Raw genomic sequence first — 15,493 nt, 5'->3', positions numbered from 1 at the left:
GTCTGCATGTTCTTCCCGTGTCTAAATCCCAGGTCCTCCAGGGCTGTGTTGTGCTGCGTAAAGCAGTTTCATTTGATTATTAGGAAACGGGTGACTTGTCAGTAGCCAACTCCGACTTTTAGTTTGACCCTGAGTGAGTCGGCCTGCTGGCCTGTCCCATTGTAACCAAATGCATGACAGGACAGCGGTGTCGTAGTCAGTCATTCACTACTAAAAGGTGCGATGACATATAAAGTCTGCATCGTAATCAGTTAAACAAGTCAGACAGGCAGGGTGGCACAGTGCTTAATGCTTTGGACCTCAAACCCTGAGGATGTGGGCTCAGATCCCACTACTGACTCCATGTGACCCTGAGCAAGTCACTTCACCTTCCTGTGCGCCAATGGGGTTAAACAAAAAAAAAAATGTACCCAGTTGTATCTCAAGTATTGTACACCATCAGCCAAATAACTATAAAACAAAAAAGGAGCATGAGTAGCTGTAAAAAAATACTTTATTAAATATTTGTCTTCATTCTCATCAGTTGTTCTTAATGAAGCTTCAACCAGGTCCTCAAAATTCTGGTTCTGCTGTGACATCTCATGTGCACCCAAAGTAGGCAACGGCCGATGATCTTGTTGGGACTGGCTGGGCAAGCAATTGGGCACCATATGGGCCAGGAGTTGGTTTGTGTGCCACCCTGGTAAGGAATATGTTAACATTCGAGAATGCATGTAGTGCTAAGTCGCCATCAACAGAGGGCAGCATTTGGAGATCTCCATTTTATTACACTCCGAGTTTGGAATTAGGCAGAACTGGAAGTCTAGTGGCAGAGGTCCCCCAGTCCAGTAGGTGGCAGGCTTTTGATTTACTTCTGGCTCCCTGCTGCCTGTTACAGTGAGTGGGTCATTCTTGCCTTTTAAGGCTAAACTTTGGTCCACTGTGGCAGGGACACGGGTGGTCAGTACAGGGTTGACCCCATGACATCGTGAGCCCATTCCTGATCCTTGATGTTATTCGGAGCAGTAGCTCTCGCACCTCCTGGCCATAAGCCCATTTGGAACTGAAGGAGGAGAGACAGCGGTGTGTGTTGAAGGAACTGGCATGGCGGTAGATTGGGGGGAAAGTGAAGGAGGCGCTCTGCCTGTTAGTCACGGGTGCAACCGCAGTATAGGAAGGTCCTTACTTGTGCTGTCTTCAGTCCTTGCGCTGTACCCTTTGATGTAGGCTTTACTTTGTAATAATTCCACCATTGCTTGGGTTTGGGGACAGCTGAAGAGCACCCATAAAAAAGATGAGTGACAGAAGCTGCCTTCACAATGCATGGCCACATATTGGCAAATGGATGAAGAAAGACAATTGATCACCAGTACAGATCTGGAACAGGGCTGCACTTTTAAAATGAGATGAATGGACACGTGACGATGATCCTCATGAGGTGGTACCCTGAAAGAGACGATGAGGGGTCCTCTGGAATTAAAAAATAGAATCTGGAAAGGTGGAATTGGAAAAAGCTGCAGATAGCAAAAACTCAAAGACCACCCTGACAAATGTGTGCGCCCACCCTGTAGTGGTGCTTGTGTCCTGAATAGCAGCACCTCTCAAGGTCAGTCCTGGGCGCCCCCTTGTGGTGGCAGGTTATTCTTCAGGCTAATTTCACGATCTCCAAGTCGTTTTTCCTTTTAATGGACATCTTTGTTTAATTAGCTTGCCTTTCTCTTTCTCTTATTCTGCATTTAGGAAACCACAGCAGTGTGAGGTTAAAGTGCATAAGAATTTTTAAAAATGTCAATAATGTTTACCAAATTGTTCAATGCTTAAATGTCACTTCCATTTTAATTCACTTTTTTCTGTGAACCTAACTCCTGGCATTTGATGTTGAGCAGAGCAGACACGGGTTCAAAGTGTGCCAAATGCTAAAGGCCACCGGACTTCAGGGCTACCCAAGTGTGCGCTTAGTAGGGAATAATGGCTGGAATACCCAAAACATTGGAAAAGAACTGAGGATTACAAAGCAAAAGAATTGCCTTCTCACCCACACGTAAATTCTTGCTTCATTCAGTGAACATTTAGCATAACCAGTTGATCATTTCTGGTTTGACACAAAGGAAAATAACGTAAAAAAAAAGAAGGAATAAAAAGAAACATGCGTAACTACTATGGGAGTTAATAAATAAAGGCAGACATTGATTGTGAATGAAAACCTGCAGCCACAAGGGGGCACCCAAGACTGAAGGTTAGCACCGCTGAGGGATCAGAGAGGCTCTGAAATGAATGTGGAGGAGAGCAGGTGAGCTGCCAGTCATCTCTGAGCCCACCCTACAAGAGGGCAGTGATCCCATCCAGGAGGCGGTCTGAACTGAACGTGCAGAGGTGGAAATGCAAGGATGGATGGGCAGGTGGACAGGTGGCTCAGAAGGACAAGGTGTGTGGACAGGTGAGGGTAAAAAAGGTAAATATGTGTGGTGGCGCTTAGTCTTCTGTCCACCCTAAAATGAGGCTGGTGTCCTGGATAAGAAGGACACTGAAATAAACATAAAAATGAGGCAAATGCAGAGATGGATGATAAAGGATGACCATGGGTGGGATGGGGTTGTCATTTCTGTGCCCACCCTGTACCGGGTCGGAAACCTGCCTGGCAATCTGAGACAGACTTTGAAGTGAATTTGCATGATAGGAAGACGGATGGATGGTTGGACTGAATGGACCGACTAACTGCTTTTACTGGATGGATAGTAAAGGTCCATGAATGGTGAAGGGGAGCCTCTGTGCCTGTGTGGTCGCTCACCTTTGTGTTCATCCTGGACAGGGGTTTGAAATTAATAAGCAGAAATGAAAATAGGTGGATGGATGGCTGGATGGTAATGCGCTGCGGAGCTCAGAGTGCAGGTGAGGAGAGGCGAGTACTGGAGGATAGATGCTGATTTGGTCAATTCATTAGGTGACGTAGGCGGCCATCTAGGGTGCTGTATATGAAAGTTAAGGGACGCGCATTCTGGATACCAAAGGGTGCGGTTTATGTAGCTCAAGTGGCACATGTTCCCAAACTTATCACGTCCCCAAATCCAAGCTATGGACATTGAGGGACACCAATTTGGTAACACAAGGGGTGTGTACTCTGGACACTGAGAGGGGGTCCACTGTGTGGACTTTGACTGGTGCTAGGTGACTGGATGGATGGTAAAGTGCTGTGTGGCTTGGAGGTGTAATGCCAATGGACGTGTCTGGAGAGGCAGACTAGTGGAGGGCGGATGGTGAAGGTAACTGCGTGTGTGATGATGGCCATCCATGTGTCTACCCTTACATTGTCCTCTGAACTGAATACACTGATATGAACATGAAGGTATGGACGATAAAGATAATTGTGTGTGACGTCTCATCTTTGTGTCCATCTTACAGTGTAGTCAGGGTCCCATCTGAGATATGACCTGAAATGAATATGCAGGTATGAAGATGGATGGATGGTTGGACTGAATGAACTGACTGACGGACTGTGCGATGGAGGAATGGTAAAAGCCAATGACTGGTAATAGTAAGCCCCTGTGCCCGTGTGGTCGGTCATCTGACAGTGGCACCGTTGGCTGAAATGAAGAAGCAGATATGAAAATAGATAGCTGGGTGGATGAATGGATGGGTGGTAAAGTACTGTGGGGCTCAGAAGTGCAAGGCCTTCATCACCCACCACACGACGAACTCGTGAGTGACACCTCAGCACCACCCTGAACAGTGTGAGGTTTTCTTAGGGTGCCTGGACTGCCAATCCTGCCACCAACCCCCAGGTTTTCCCTGCAAGCTGAAGGACCTGCTCACAGGGCAGATTAATGTCACACCTTGGAAGGGCCTTGCTCAGGGTGTGCAATGGAGTAGAGTCTCTTCTGGCGAACTGGCAAACCTTCTGATTACCAGTGCAGATCCCTAGCCTCAGAGCCACCACTCCGCAGAAGGTAAAGGGACTGTAACTGTCTGCATGTGTGGCCCCCTATTCATTGGTCTATCCAAGAAAATGGCCCCATCTCTAGTATGGCATGGACACTGGCATGAAAATGAAGGGAGGGATGACAAAGGCAAGCGTGAGTGGCCCATCATCTCTGTGTCCATCATGCAGTGGGCTGATGTCTGAAATGAATATGCAGGCATCGGGAAGAATGGTGAGGTGATGGACACCTGATCATGTGTGTGTGTAGAACTGGACATCTGTCTGGGACAGAACTGAATATGAAGATCTGAAAATGGATGAATGGGCGGAAGATAAAGGTATCTGTGTGTGAAATGCCAGTTATTTACAGGGCGAGTCAAAATTATGTCAACATTTGAAAGGCAGAAACAATTTATTCACAAAACAGACTTCATATGTGATTTACAGGAATGTCTCAACCTGTTCTCCACAAAAACCAACAAGCAACAGCACCATTTAAAGGCCGGACGCACATTTCACTGGGAATAGATGACACAGCAGTCCGTATTCTGTCCTTCAGGCCACTGATATCACAAACGTTCCTGCTATCCCTGCGCTCATTCACCGCACCCCATCACCAGAAATCACAGGGTGTCAAATCAGGGGAGTGTGGAGGCCATGGCAATGATCCACCATGAGCTGTCCATTGACCTGGAAAGGTGTGGTCGAGATAAAAAGAATCCATTCGCGTTATCATAATTTTGACTCGCCTCGTATTTGCCCGTTCTACAGTGGTGCCAGTGTCCTCTCTGGAACAGACACAAAATGCAGGGATGGATGATAAAGATAAGTGTGCAAGTGGTCAGTCGTCTTGGTGAGAACTTCATACCGAGAGAGGAAGCCTGTCTGAGATTGACTATGCAGGTATGGAAGTGGATGGGTGAATGTCTAGGCAAGATGGAGAACTGAATGGATGGGCTAACTGTTCGGTGGATGGATGGTAGCGGTCAGCCTCCCTTCACATGACTGGTGTGCCATCTGAGATAGGCTGTGCAGATGTTAAGATGGATGGATGGCATGTCTATTAATTAAGAGGTGACAGTCCCTCCATGATGTTTGTCTGATTTCAGCTTCAGTCTGGTCGGTGATTTTTAAAGGTTTTTCTGTAGGACAAGAAGGGTGGCATGGTGGCACAGTGGTTAGTAGTTCTGCCTTACTCTTCCAGATCTACCCATGGTCACTGCTGGGCGGGGTTTCGTAGTTTTCCTGTCAGGTGAATTGTTGACCCTCAGTTGGCCCAGTGGAGATGTGTGTGGCCCGTGATGGACTGGCACCCCATACAGGCTGGCACTTGTCATGTACCCTGTGCTAACAGCAGAGGCTCCAACCCACTGTGACCAGATCACAGATAAATGGCTGAAGTATTCCACAATAATGGCCATAGCAGCAGGCTGGCATTCTTCTTGATCGGAGATGCTTGACTCCTCTTGGGCTCGTTTTGGCCCTTCATCCAGACTCCATCTTTGTCTCTAACTGGAACTTCTAAAGCCTCGCAGCTGAAACACAAACCAATGAGTCAGGAGTCCAAAGATGTGTGGAATCCACCAGGCTGAATGAGTGAGACATGGTGACTTCATTCATGTGGTCTTTCTCTTAAATCAGAATTCAACATTTTAGAAGGAATAGGATGACAAACGTGAAGGTGACGCGTTACATCTCAGCACCTCATTTTCTGGTTTCTCTGTCAGCCCTTTTTTCTCAGTCCTGCTGTCATCCAACACACTGAGGTCTTCACTCTCAACATTCAAAAAAAGCTTCAAAGATGAGTAACCACAAAGTGTCAGGCCTAAGGCAGAGAAGAAACCCTGAAGACTTTTTAGGCGGTCCAGTAAAGGTCCAGAAGGGCTGAGTGGCTCAAAAGTGCAAGGCGTTCAATCAGACCGATGTGTGGGAGGTTTGGCTGCACGCTTCAGCAGTGGAGGATCTTCATGAACGCTTTGCGGAATTCCACGTTGAAGGTGGTGTAGATGATGGGGTTGACGGCGCTGTTGACATAACCGAGCCAAGTGACAATACTGTAGAGCTCAGGAGAGATGTAGCACTGCAGGCAGTTCACACGCAGGATGTGGGTGATGAAGAAAGGGAACCAGCAGATGATGAAAACACCTGAGGACAAATCGGAGAAGGTCACGTTACACAATCATGTAAGGAGATGGGGGCGTCAAAGCACACTCATGGTGGAAAGAAAGCACTTGCGGGGAAAACGTCACACCCAACAGCCCGACAGCACGGTGAGTTTTAAAATATAATATCTACACAACTGGCGATGCCTAGGGACCCCCTCCTCTGCACCAGGCCGCTTCAGGGGGCGTAGTAATGCCAGGACAGCCTTGACAGAATGGGTAGCACCTGTGCCTTGGCAAACTTTAGGGTTACAGCATCTCCACATTTCTAAATTCAAAGCACAACGGTATGATCGTCACTTCAAGGCTGACAGAAGATCCAGTGGCTGTCCCTACAAACAGCGGCACCAAATGTCTGTGCCCACCAAGGCCCAAGCCTCATATAGAGAAAGCAATTAGACAGAATGGACAATGGCCACTGGCCTGTGTTTATAGACCCTCGGCTTCGAAGTAAATGTTCTCAGTTTGAGATATGAATATGAATGAAGAGGAGAACAGATGGTCAAAGAAAAAATGGAAGAGATAAAATGCCAGGGCTTAACATCTGCCCTGGCAGACACCAGGACACACAGACCAGGGCACCCAGGGCGGCATGACACCCAGAGAATTGTGGAAGAGGAGGGCCAGAGCCAGCCAGTCAGAGATCTGTGTGAGTGTGGGGGCACGGGGGGCTCACTTAACATGATTACTATGAATGGATAAAACTGAAATACCCCATTATTATTATTATTATTATTAATAATAATAATAATAATAATAATAATAATGGACATATGAATGGATTGATAATAATAAAGACCTAATTAGAAATCACATATTGGATGAAGTGGGTTTTAGGACTTATTATCACTAACTATTTATCACTGTTATTATCACTACAGATTCTGAATATTATTATGTAGGTTTCAGAATGTCATTATTATTATTAATGGAGATATGCATTGGCTGATAGTAATAGACATCATCAGAAACCATAATTATCATTTTTAATTATCTTTATTATTCTTCAGCTACCTATTATTATTCACCTTACATTGGATTACGTGGGTTTTAGGATTTTATTATTATTATTATCACTGCAGATTCTGAATATTATTATGCTGGGTTGAGAATCTTCTTCTTCTTCTTATTATTATTATTATAATTATTATTAATTAACATAGGAATGGATTGAGAATAATAAAGTCATAATTAGAAACCATTTCTACCTCAATTATTATTATTATTATTATTATTATTAATGGATGGATGAATTAATGATACTAATGATGACATTATGACAAGCCACTTCTATTCATTTTATTAATTATTATTATTATTATTAGTAGTAGTAGTAGTAGTAGTCCATTCATTTATTTATTAATAAAAACAAATATTATATGATAACCATATCCATCCATCCATCCATTCTCCAACCCGCTGAATCCAAACACAGGGTCACGGGGGTCTGCTGGAGCCAACCCCAGCCAACACAGGGCACAAGGCAGGAACCAATCCCAGGCAGGGTGCCAACCCACTGCAGGACACACACCAAGCACACAATTTAGAATCACCAATGCACCTGACCTGCATGTCTTTGGACTGTGGGAGGAAACCCACGCAGACACGGGGAGAACACGCAAACTCCACGCAGGGAGGCCCCGCGAAGTGAACCCGGGTCTTAATAACAATAATAATAATTGACTTTGGAATTGATTAATAATAATGATAAAATAATTCGACACTATCTCTACCCTAATTATTGACACTATTACTAAATGATCCTGAATTTCATTAAATATGTTTGAGAATGTTGATATTATGGTTATCATATGGCTATTATGGGCGGCACGGTGGCGCAGTGGTAGCACTGCTGCCTCACAGTTCGGAGACCCGGGTTGGAAAATGGATGGATGGATGGATATGGTTATCATATAATATTTGTTTTTACTATTAATAAATAAATGAATGGACTACTACTACTACTACTACTACTACTAATAATAATAATAATAATAATAATGACATTATGAAAAGCCATGTCTTCCCCAATTATTATTATTATTATTATTATTATTATTATTATTATTATTGATCCTGAGTTGGATTTAGTAGGTTCGAGAATGATATATTATTGTCATTATTTTTAATGGGCAGGTTAAAGGATGGATAATATTAATAATAATGAAATAATTACAGGCCATGCCTACACCAATATTATTGATCCTGAATTGGAAACACAGACGTTTATTTATTTAAGTGCAGGAGAATCCCAGCCAGGGTAGTTAGTGTTCCTTTTCCATGGTTGGAGGTCCAGTACAAATAAGGGAAAGTGAGAGACCCCCTCTCATGCACATATCAACCCCAAGTACACAGGGTGACAGCCTGCCTTTTAGGGAGCTCGCATGCCCATGTGGACACTTGCAGGACACCATGGGAGTTGAAGTTCCCAAGGGCTGCCCTATAGAGTACCAAGAGTTCCACAAGAGGGAGCTGTTGAGATGAGATTCCCCCTTGCCAGGGTGGCTCCTCCTGACCCCAAAGTGCATCCTAGAGACAATGGTTTGGCAGCAGACCCTCCATGTCACCGAGGGAGTTGGAGTCAAGAGAGCAGGAGGACAAAGTTCATCTGGGAATAGTGAAAAAGAAAGAATTGTGTAATGGAAGAAAGCCTGTAAAGGTGCTGTTATAAATTAAAGGTCTTTTGAACCCAGGACTCTTGTCTGTGTGGTCGTGTGTAGGGTTTCTGGGTCTCTGAGACGCACCCTACAGGTCACAACTAACAAAAACAGCAGCTCCAGAATCCCTGGATTTGATCCGCAGCCCTGCCTCTGTCTGTCTGAAATGTGTGCGTTCTTCCCATGTGTGTGTGTGTGTGTGTGTGGGATCATCCCTGGGTACTTCAGCTTTCTCTCAATTGTTGTGCAGATCCAGTTGATTGGTGTATCAGATTTCAGTTAAAGGGTGTGTGTGACAATGACCTGACGGCCTTGTGCCCAGTGCTGCTGGTATGAACTCTAAGAACTCCTCTCAATGTAAATGGAGCAGTCGGATGACCAAATGGATGACAGATAAATAGATAGATAGATAGATAGATAGATAGATAGATAGATAGATAGATAGATAGATAGTGAAAGGCACTATATAATAGATAGATAGATAGATAGATAGATAGAGACTTTATTAATCCCAAGAGGAAATTCACAAGTGGCACTTTCAAGACACTAAAGTCTGACACATTGAACTTGACCAGTCTTACAACTTCTATGAATGAACATCACCATCTATTTAGGATGAGGGCCTATCTGCCCATCAGCTGCCCACCGCCAAGAAGAGGACACCCATGTGGACCCACAGAAGAGCGGCTCACCCAGGACGATGGCTAACATTTGTGTGGCTTTCTTCTCTTTCTGCTGGGACAGCTTGCCCTTCGCCACCGATTTGAGGGCCGACTTTTCATCCCCGGTCGCCGTTGCACGTGGCAGCTCAAAAGCCCTTTTGAGTCTATGCTGCCCGTTGAGGAGCTGGGGTACAGCTGGTGCTTCGATTGTGGAAGGCAAGATGGCTCCACTGGGAAGAGGCCGAGAGGGTGACGGAGAAAGAGAGTGTATTCCTATCGGAGTGATTTTGGGCCGACTCCTCTCCGGCTGGGTCAGAAATCGAATTCGGTCCGAGTCAGCAGGGTGCACTACAGCTTCTTTAACCAAAGTCTGTGAAGAAAGCAAGAAGAGAACCAACAAAAAGTAAAGACGATGCTGGCAGGTATCATGTCTGTTAGTCTTATGAGTGTAAATTGATGGCCATGCGTGTAACACACAGAGTTTCGTGAGTTTTTTTTTTTCTGCTCTCATGCCGGTGACCTCACATCTATCTCGGCCTGGAGTGGACTCTCTTTCCCCTCGATTGTCCTCTGACTGTCTCGTCAGGTTTCTGGAAATGGCCTTTTCTTGTCCACCCAGTCCCCTCCTCATCCTTACTTCTCAATGTCTGACAATCAAAGAGCAGAAATCAAATCTGCGTTCATTTACATTGGTATTAACGTGCGCCACCGTCGAGTGGCACCTGACCACATTAAAACATCTGGAGCCCATCAGAAAGGGACAGCGACTGTATTTAACATGAGTGGCAATGCAAATGTGTTTTCTATCCACATGCATCAATCGACTGAGCAGAAAAGACAAATGAATCCTGTATGACGGAGGCAGCAGTCAGTAAACTGCAGAAGGGTGACTGACCAACCTATCACCAGTGGAACTTTAAAAAGTGACATCAAGCTACCCACTGGTGTAGAAGACGTGGTGGTCAGCCCTCCTCATCGTATCTGGACCGAGCCAATCAAAATAAAACAGAAATAAATATCTGGGGCTAAACAGAACAGTGAGAAACGGACTTGTTGCATTGTGTGACTCGTTACCAAATTTGCAAGAAAATATTTGAAAGAAAGTGCGGAGAGATCTTAAAGGGCAGGACTGGAAATGTTGATGGGCGATTTGAGAAGGGATTAGTTCTTTTTTGGATGAATCTTTTCAGCGAGTCCTACAGATCGGTTCGTGAGCAACAACAAATCGATTCAGCAGAGTTTGACGGGTGGGCTGCAGTGCATGCAGGTCGTCATCAGTGTCTCTCGAGTCACCGGCGGACACAGGTTGAAAGCACAAGTGCCAGTGCCATCCGTCTGACTCCTGATTCTCCTTCACTTCACTTCGGGATCTTTCAAGTGTGAACTGAAGCACTACTGACAAAGAAGGCCTCTGTCATTGATCACTCTGCCTGTCGTTCGTCAAACAAGTCGATACAGAAACAAGACATTTACACCAGAACGTACTAACTGTTAGCTCTGGGCACTTTGTTACTGGAATTGTTTATGTCCCTTTGTACATTTAACAAATTAGTCAAATAATTTCTAACTTTGTTGTTTATTATTTGCAGTCGACTTTACTTAAACACTCACTTTTTATGGTTCACTGACTGTGCAGGATGTGCTGTTCAGTAGTTCCTTCAAATGCGAACAGAATCATTGCTTTGGCACAAGTCACACCGTGTTAATTTATTTACATTCTTAAACTGAATCATTACCAAACACCAGTCACACGATCCTTTCATTTGATTTTCAAACTGAATCGTTACCTGAGAGCGAATCATACAGTTCTCTTTCATTCGATTCTCCAACTAAATCATTACCTGAGAATGAGGCACACAATTCTCGTTTATGTGTTTCTCAAACTGCAGTTTCCTGAGAGCGAGATACGTGATTTGTGTTCTTTGGATTCTCAAACCGATTCATTTCCTGTGATCAAGTTACACAATTCTTGTGCACTTTGGTTTTCTAATCAATTATGTATTTTAGCTGTGCTGTTATGCTTTGTGCTTTCAAACATGGCAATGTCATATTATATGAATTATCAGGATGTTAAATATCCATCCATCAAATATCCAGCCCAGTATATCCTAACTACAGGGTCACAGGGGTCTGCTGGAGCCAATCCCAACCAACACAGGGCACAAGGCAGGAAACAAACCCTGGGCAGGGCACCAGCCCACCAAAGGGCACACACACACACACACCAAGCACACACATTAGGGACAATTTAGAATCACCAATGCACCTGACCTGCATGTCTTTGGACTGTGGGATGAAGCGAACCCGGGTCTCCTAACTGCCGCCGCTGTTAAATATGTAATTTATTATACAGTGGAAGCTCGAGATACGAACAGCTCTGTATACGAGAAATTCAAGATACGAGGAAAGTATGAGCGAAAAATTTAGATCTAAATACGAGCATTGGCTCGGTAACGAGCCACGAACCAGGCTGTGGGTATGCGTGACGCGTTTCCCGATCCGCCTCGACTGGGGGATTCACCCAAGCTGACGCTGCCCGCCCGTCAGCTCACTCAGTGTTCCTTGTTCTCCCGTAGCGTGAGGATCTACGCGTTTGTGCGCTTGGGATTTCATTGTTTTTTTTTCATTTAACATGAAAATAATTATTCCACGAGAGAGCCTTCCTGAATCAGAGGGGACTCTCCTTCCCCACAGTAACCCGTTTCCTCCTCCCCACCTCCCTATCGTCTCCCTCAAGCCAGCCAGGACTCTTCATAAAGGTACACTACAGTTATATTATTTACCAATGTTATTTATTAAAGGTAAACTACAGAATATATTATTTATCAGTGTTATTTGTTAGGAAAATAGATTTTTATGTTGATATTTTTGGGGGTGCGGAACGGATTAACTGGATTTCCATTATTTTCAATGGGGAAGTTTGTTCTAGATACGAGAAATTCGGTATATCAGCTCAGTGCTGGAACGAATTAAACTTCTATCTCGAGGTTCCACTGTATATAATTATAATAATTATTATTATTTAATCGTAATATATAATTATAAACATGTAAAGCAACTGGTTCAGAGGGCACTTGCAGTGAGCAGGTATTATTCGTTCTGCTGGCCCAGGACCCTACTGACAAATTGAATCAATGAAATGGGTAGCTCAGATAAACTGAAGCAGTAGGTTTATCTGAACTTCTTAATTTATTTTATTATGTTATTTGAACTTACCAATGATAACTTGAGTTTCACAGTGGGAGGAGTTAGATCATGGAGCAGAATGGGCGGGGCTAGATATCTGCGCAGCAGCAGCCCAGTCTGTTTAAATCAATGGGGTTCAGAAGGACGATGGAGATTTTCATAAATAAGGTTGCACAGCTGCTGTATTTTTTTTTTTTTTGTGTTCAATAAACAAGTCCATCATTGGGATGATCCTGTGCCAGAACTACTGAGAGGACATCAAATCCCAGAAGTCAGCAGGAGTGCTGGGTCATTACGAGCCTCCATTTTCCATTCTAACTGCAGGGTAGTATCTGCGGTGCACCGTATTGTACAGATAATCTCAGGTGGACACTGCAGATGCATTTTAATATCCGTTGTAAATGCAGTTTCTCTAAATTAAATACAGATACAATCGTTATAGGAAGCGCATATTAAAAGGAGTCTTTAAGAAAACGAACTGTCATCGCAGGCCATGTCACTTGTTTAGAATATCGATGAAGTGGGTCACTTTGAAAAGATGTGTCCCTTTAAAGCCATCGCTATGACACAGTGGCATGTTGCATGGTGTGATGTCATTGCCATGGCAGTATAAAGGTCAGTGTTGCCTGTGGCACTTTGTCCAAGATTGTGGATTCGTTTTCAACACGTCCATTGGTGGTTTAGTGACTGGCTAGAGACTCTGTGCTTAGTTTTTTCGACAAACGTTTAGCGTTTTGGAGGTAATGTTTGGCTTGTTAAGTTTCAAGGCCACTTGAGCCCTCGCTAGTTTTCAGATTTACGATTCTGCTTCATCTCCCGATCCCATCCTCCTTTCTCTGTCTTTCGCTCTCCCTTGTCAGAACACTCACCACTTTCTTCCTGTTGGGCTGCAGGTTGTTATTGCTGGATTTTACAATTAAAGTGCACAGCTTCACGTCTTCGGGATGTGTGCATTTGTTCTGAAAAACAGACGTATGTAAGTATCAATCGTTAACGTATGTGTAAGAGACAATGCAATAACGTTTCTAGCCATTCATACCACCTTCAGAGCTGATTGCTTCGTTAAAGGGCTCTGATTTGACTGTGGAGCCCAAGATCATCCATTTGCACAGCCGCAGCACCACACGTCTCCGCGGGTCTCGGGCAGCAGTTCAGGAATTTTTGACAATTATAATATTTTAGTGAGTAGCAACATATGTTACGTTATGGTTATGATCATCATATTCAACATTTGCTCTTTATATTTTAGGTTAGATTACATTTGAAAACACAATAGAATGATAGCAAATACAAAACTTCTCAATGAGTTAAATCAAAATGAATGAATAGTGCCCGACTGTAAACGTCTGTCTACAATCTGCTGATCTGGACCGGCGGTGCCATGTGCTGCTGTGGCTCAACAAATGGATGCTTTTGGCCCTTTGCTCTCTTAATGTCTTCCTCCTGGTTCTCTCTTAACGTTTGTCCATTTGCCAACATAGCAGTTAAGAGTTCCCAGTTCACACTTTAGCTTTGATTTCTCCTTCTGTGAGTTTTCAGGAGTTTGATGTTCAATATGACTGATCTTTAGTTTCGACTCTCTGCCCGTGGCGTCTCCTCTCCTGGTCATCCCTTTGGTGGCGTCTCTTCCTGCACAAGGCTAACAATTCCTGCAGGCTCTAATTCAAAAAACTGGAGGCTTCAAATGAAGGCTGGGAATTAAAATCAGCCTTAATCCAAACTCTAGTAAGCTTCTGCCTACAGAGACTAAGAAAAGAGGGGAAAAAAAGACCCAAAACCGCTCAAAAAAATAACAAAATAAAAATCACAAAAGGGGCCAAAGTTGAGCCATTGAATCCAAACAGTTTTATAATTTTTACAGGCTTTATTTACAAACAGTCACAAAAACAATGAAGGATCAAAAAGGTTATGCCCACAAAAGCAAACAAAATCGATCCATAATCCAAAATTCCATTTCAAACAAAGCCAATCCAAAGTTCGAAACCAGAATATCAAAAGAAACACCGGCTGAATGGCTTCTTCAAATCCAAAAATGTTCAAATATGGATTGTGAGTCTGGCCATAATTCATAGTTGGCAAAAAAACAGTTCACTGGTCCCACAAGGGACACTAACTCTCAGCCAAGGAGGGTCCCTCAGCTGTGACGTCCAGAGGCCTTGCCCCCCGAGGTGCCAGCCACAACGCACATCCATCCATCCATTGATTCTCCTAAGTCGCTTATCCAGAGCAAACCAGCCTATCCCAGCAAGAACAGACGCAAGGCAGGAACAACACTCAGACTGGGCACCAGATCATCAAAGGGTCCACAAGGCACATAATAAACTTAGACTTAATTACCACAATCATTTACACTGGTAAGTAAAAAGAGAAGCACATAGTCAATAATAATGACATAAATATAAAATCCTAACTGAAAATTTAAAAAAAGGCAAGATGTGTTAAACCCTGGCATTAGCATGACAGGCCTTCTTCTTTTCAGTGACAGGAGGCTGGCAGTGGGGGGCATGTCGCCCGTTACCTTTATAGGAGGGTGTGGCTCAGGGTCCATTCCAGAGCTACAACGCCGCGTCGCCACCCTCTTCCGCCGCCGGCGAAGCACCACGTAGATCTGCACGTAGACAAGCAGCGTGATGATGAAAGGAACATAGAAGGAGACGATGGAGGAGTAGACCACAAAGGCCGGGTTGGCGATGCTGCATTTCGCTACGTCTCTTGTGGCTGGCAAAATTAAAAGAAGCAGAGTCGGATATGTGTTTTCACATGTTGGACATGCATGACTCGAGAGAGCAACGTTGTAACGGCCGACCGCTTAACCCTACACGTCCAAGACCTGTGGCCAGGATAAATTACTGAGGCTAATCTATGAATATTAAGCCGTGCCTTTAACAAATAAAATGTTTCCCACAATCGACAGCTTAAACATAAGCACAC

At 44.2% G+C, this 15,493-nt stretch overlaps 1 protein-coding gene and 1 long non-coding RNA gene across 2 annotated transcripts in view; one reads left to right on the top strand and one right to left on the bottom strand.

Moving 5' to 3' along the window:
* The window catches only part of LOC120540113, a 96,375-nt gene that overhangs the window by 22,439 nt on the left and 58,443 nt on the right, over positions 1 to 15,493 (top strand). The gene's annotated exons all lie outside the window — the stretch shown is intronic.
* LOC120540112 (D(2) dopamine receptor-like) overlaps positions 442 to 15,493 on the bottom strand; it is a 95,911-nt gene continuing 80,859 nt past the window's right edge. Inside the window, exons 5-8 of the mRNA XM_039770605.1 lie at positions 15,081 to 15,280; positions 13,432 to 13,521; positions 9,407 to 9,746; positions 442 to 6,040 (exon numbers count right to left, since the gene is read on the bottom strand). Of these exons, the coding sequence (XP_039626539.1) occupies positions 5,844 to 6,040; positions 9,407 to 9,746; positions 13,432 to 13,521; positions 15,081 to 15,280 (827 nt within the window). The 3' untranslated portion in view covers positions 442 to 5,843. The remainder of the gene's footprint in view (positions 6,041 to 9,406; positions 9,747 to 13,431; positions 13,522 to 15,080; positions 15,281 to 15,493) is intronic.

This window comes from Polypterus senegalus, chromosome 12 (assembly GCF_016835505.1).
Source record: "Polypterus senegalus isolate Bchr_013 chromosome 12, ASM1683550v1, whole genome shotgun sequence".
Taxonomy (NCBI): Eukaryota; Metazoa; Chordata; class Cladistia; order Polypteriformes; family Polypteridae; genus Polypterus; species Polypterus senegalus.
The sequence above is the reverse complement of the archived record's forward strand: the minus strand, read 5'-3'. Positions and strand labels throughout refer to the sequence as shown.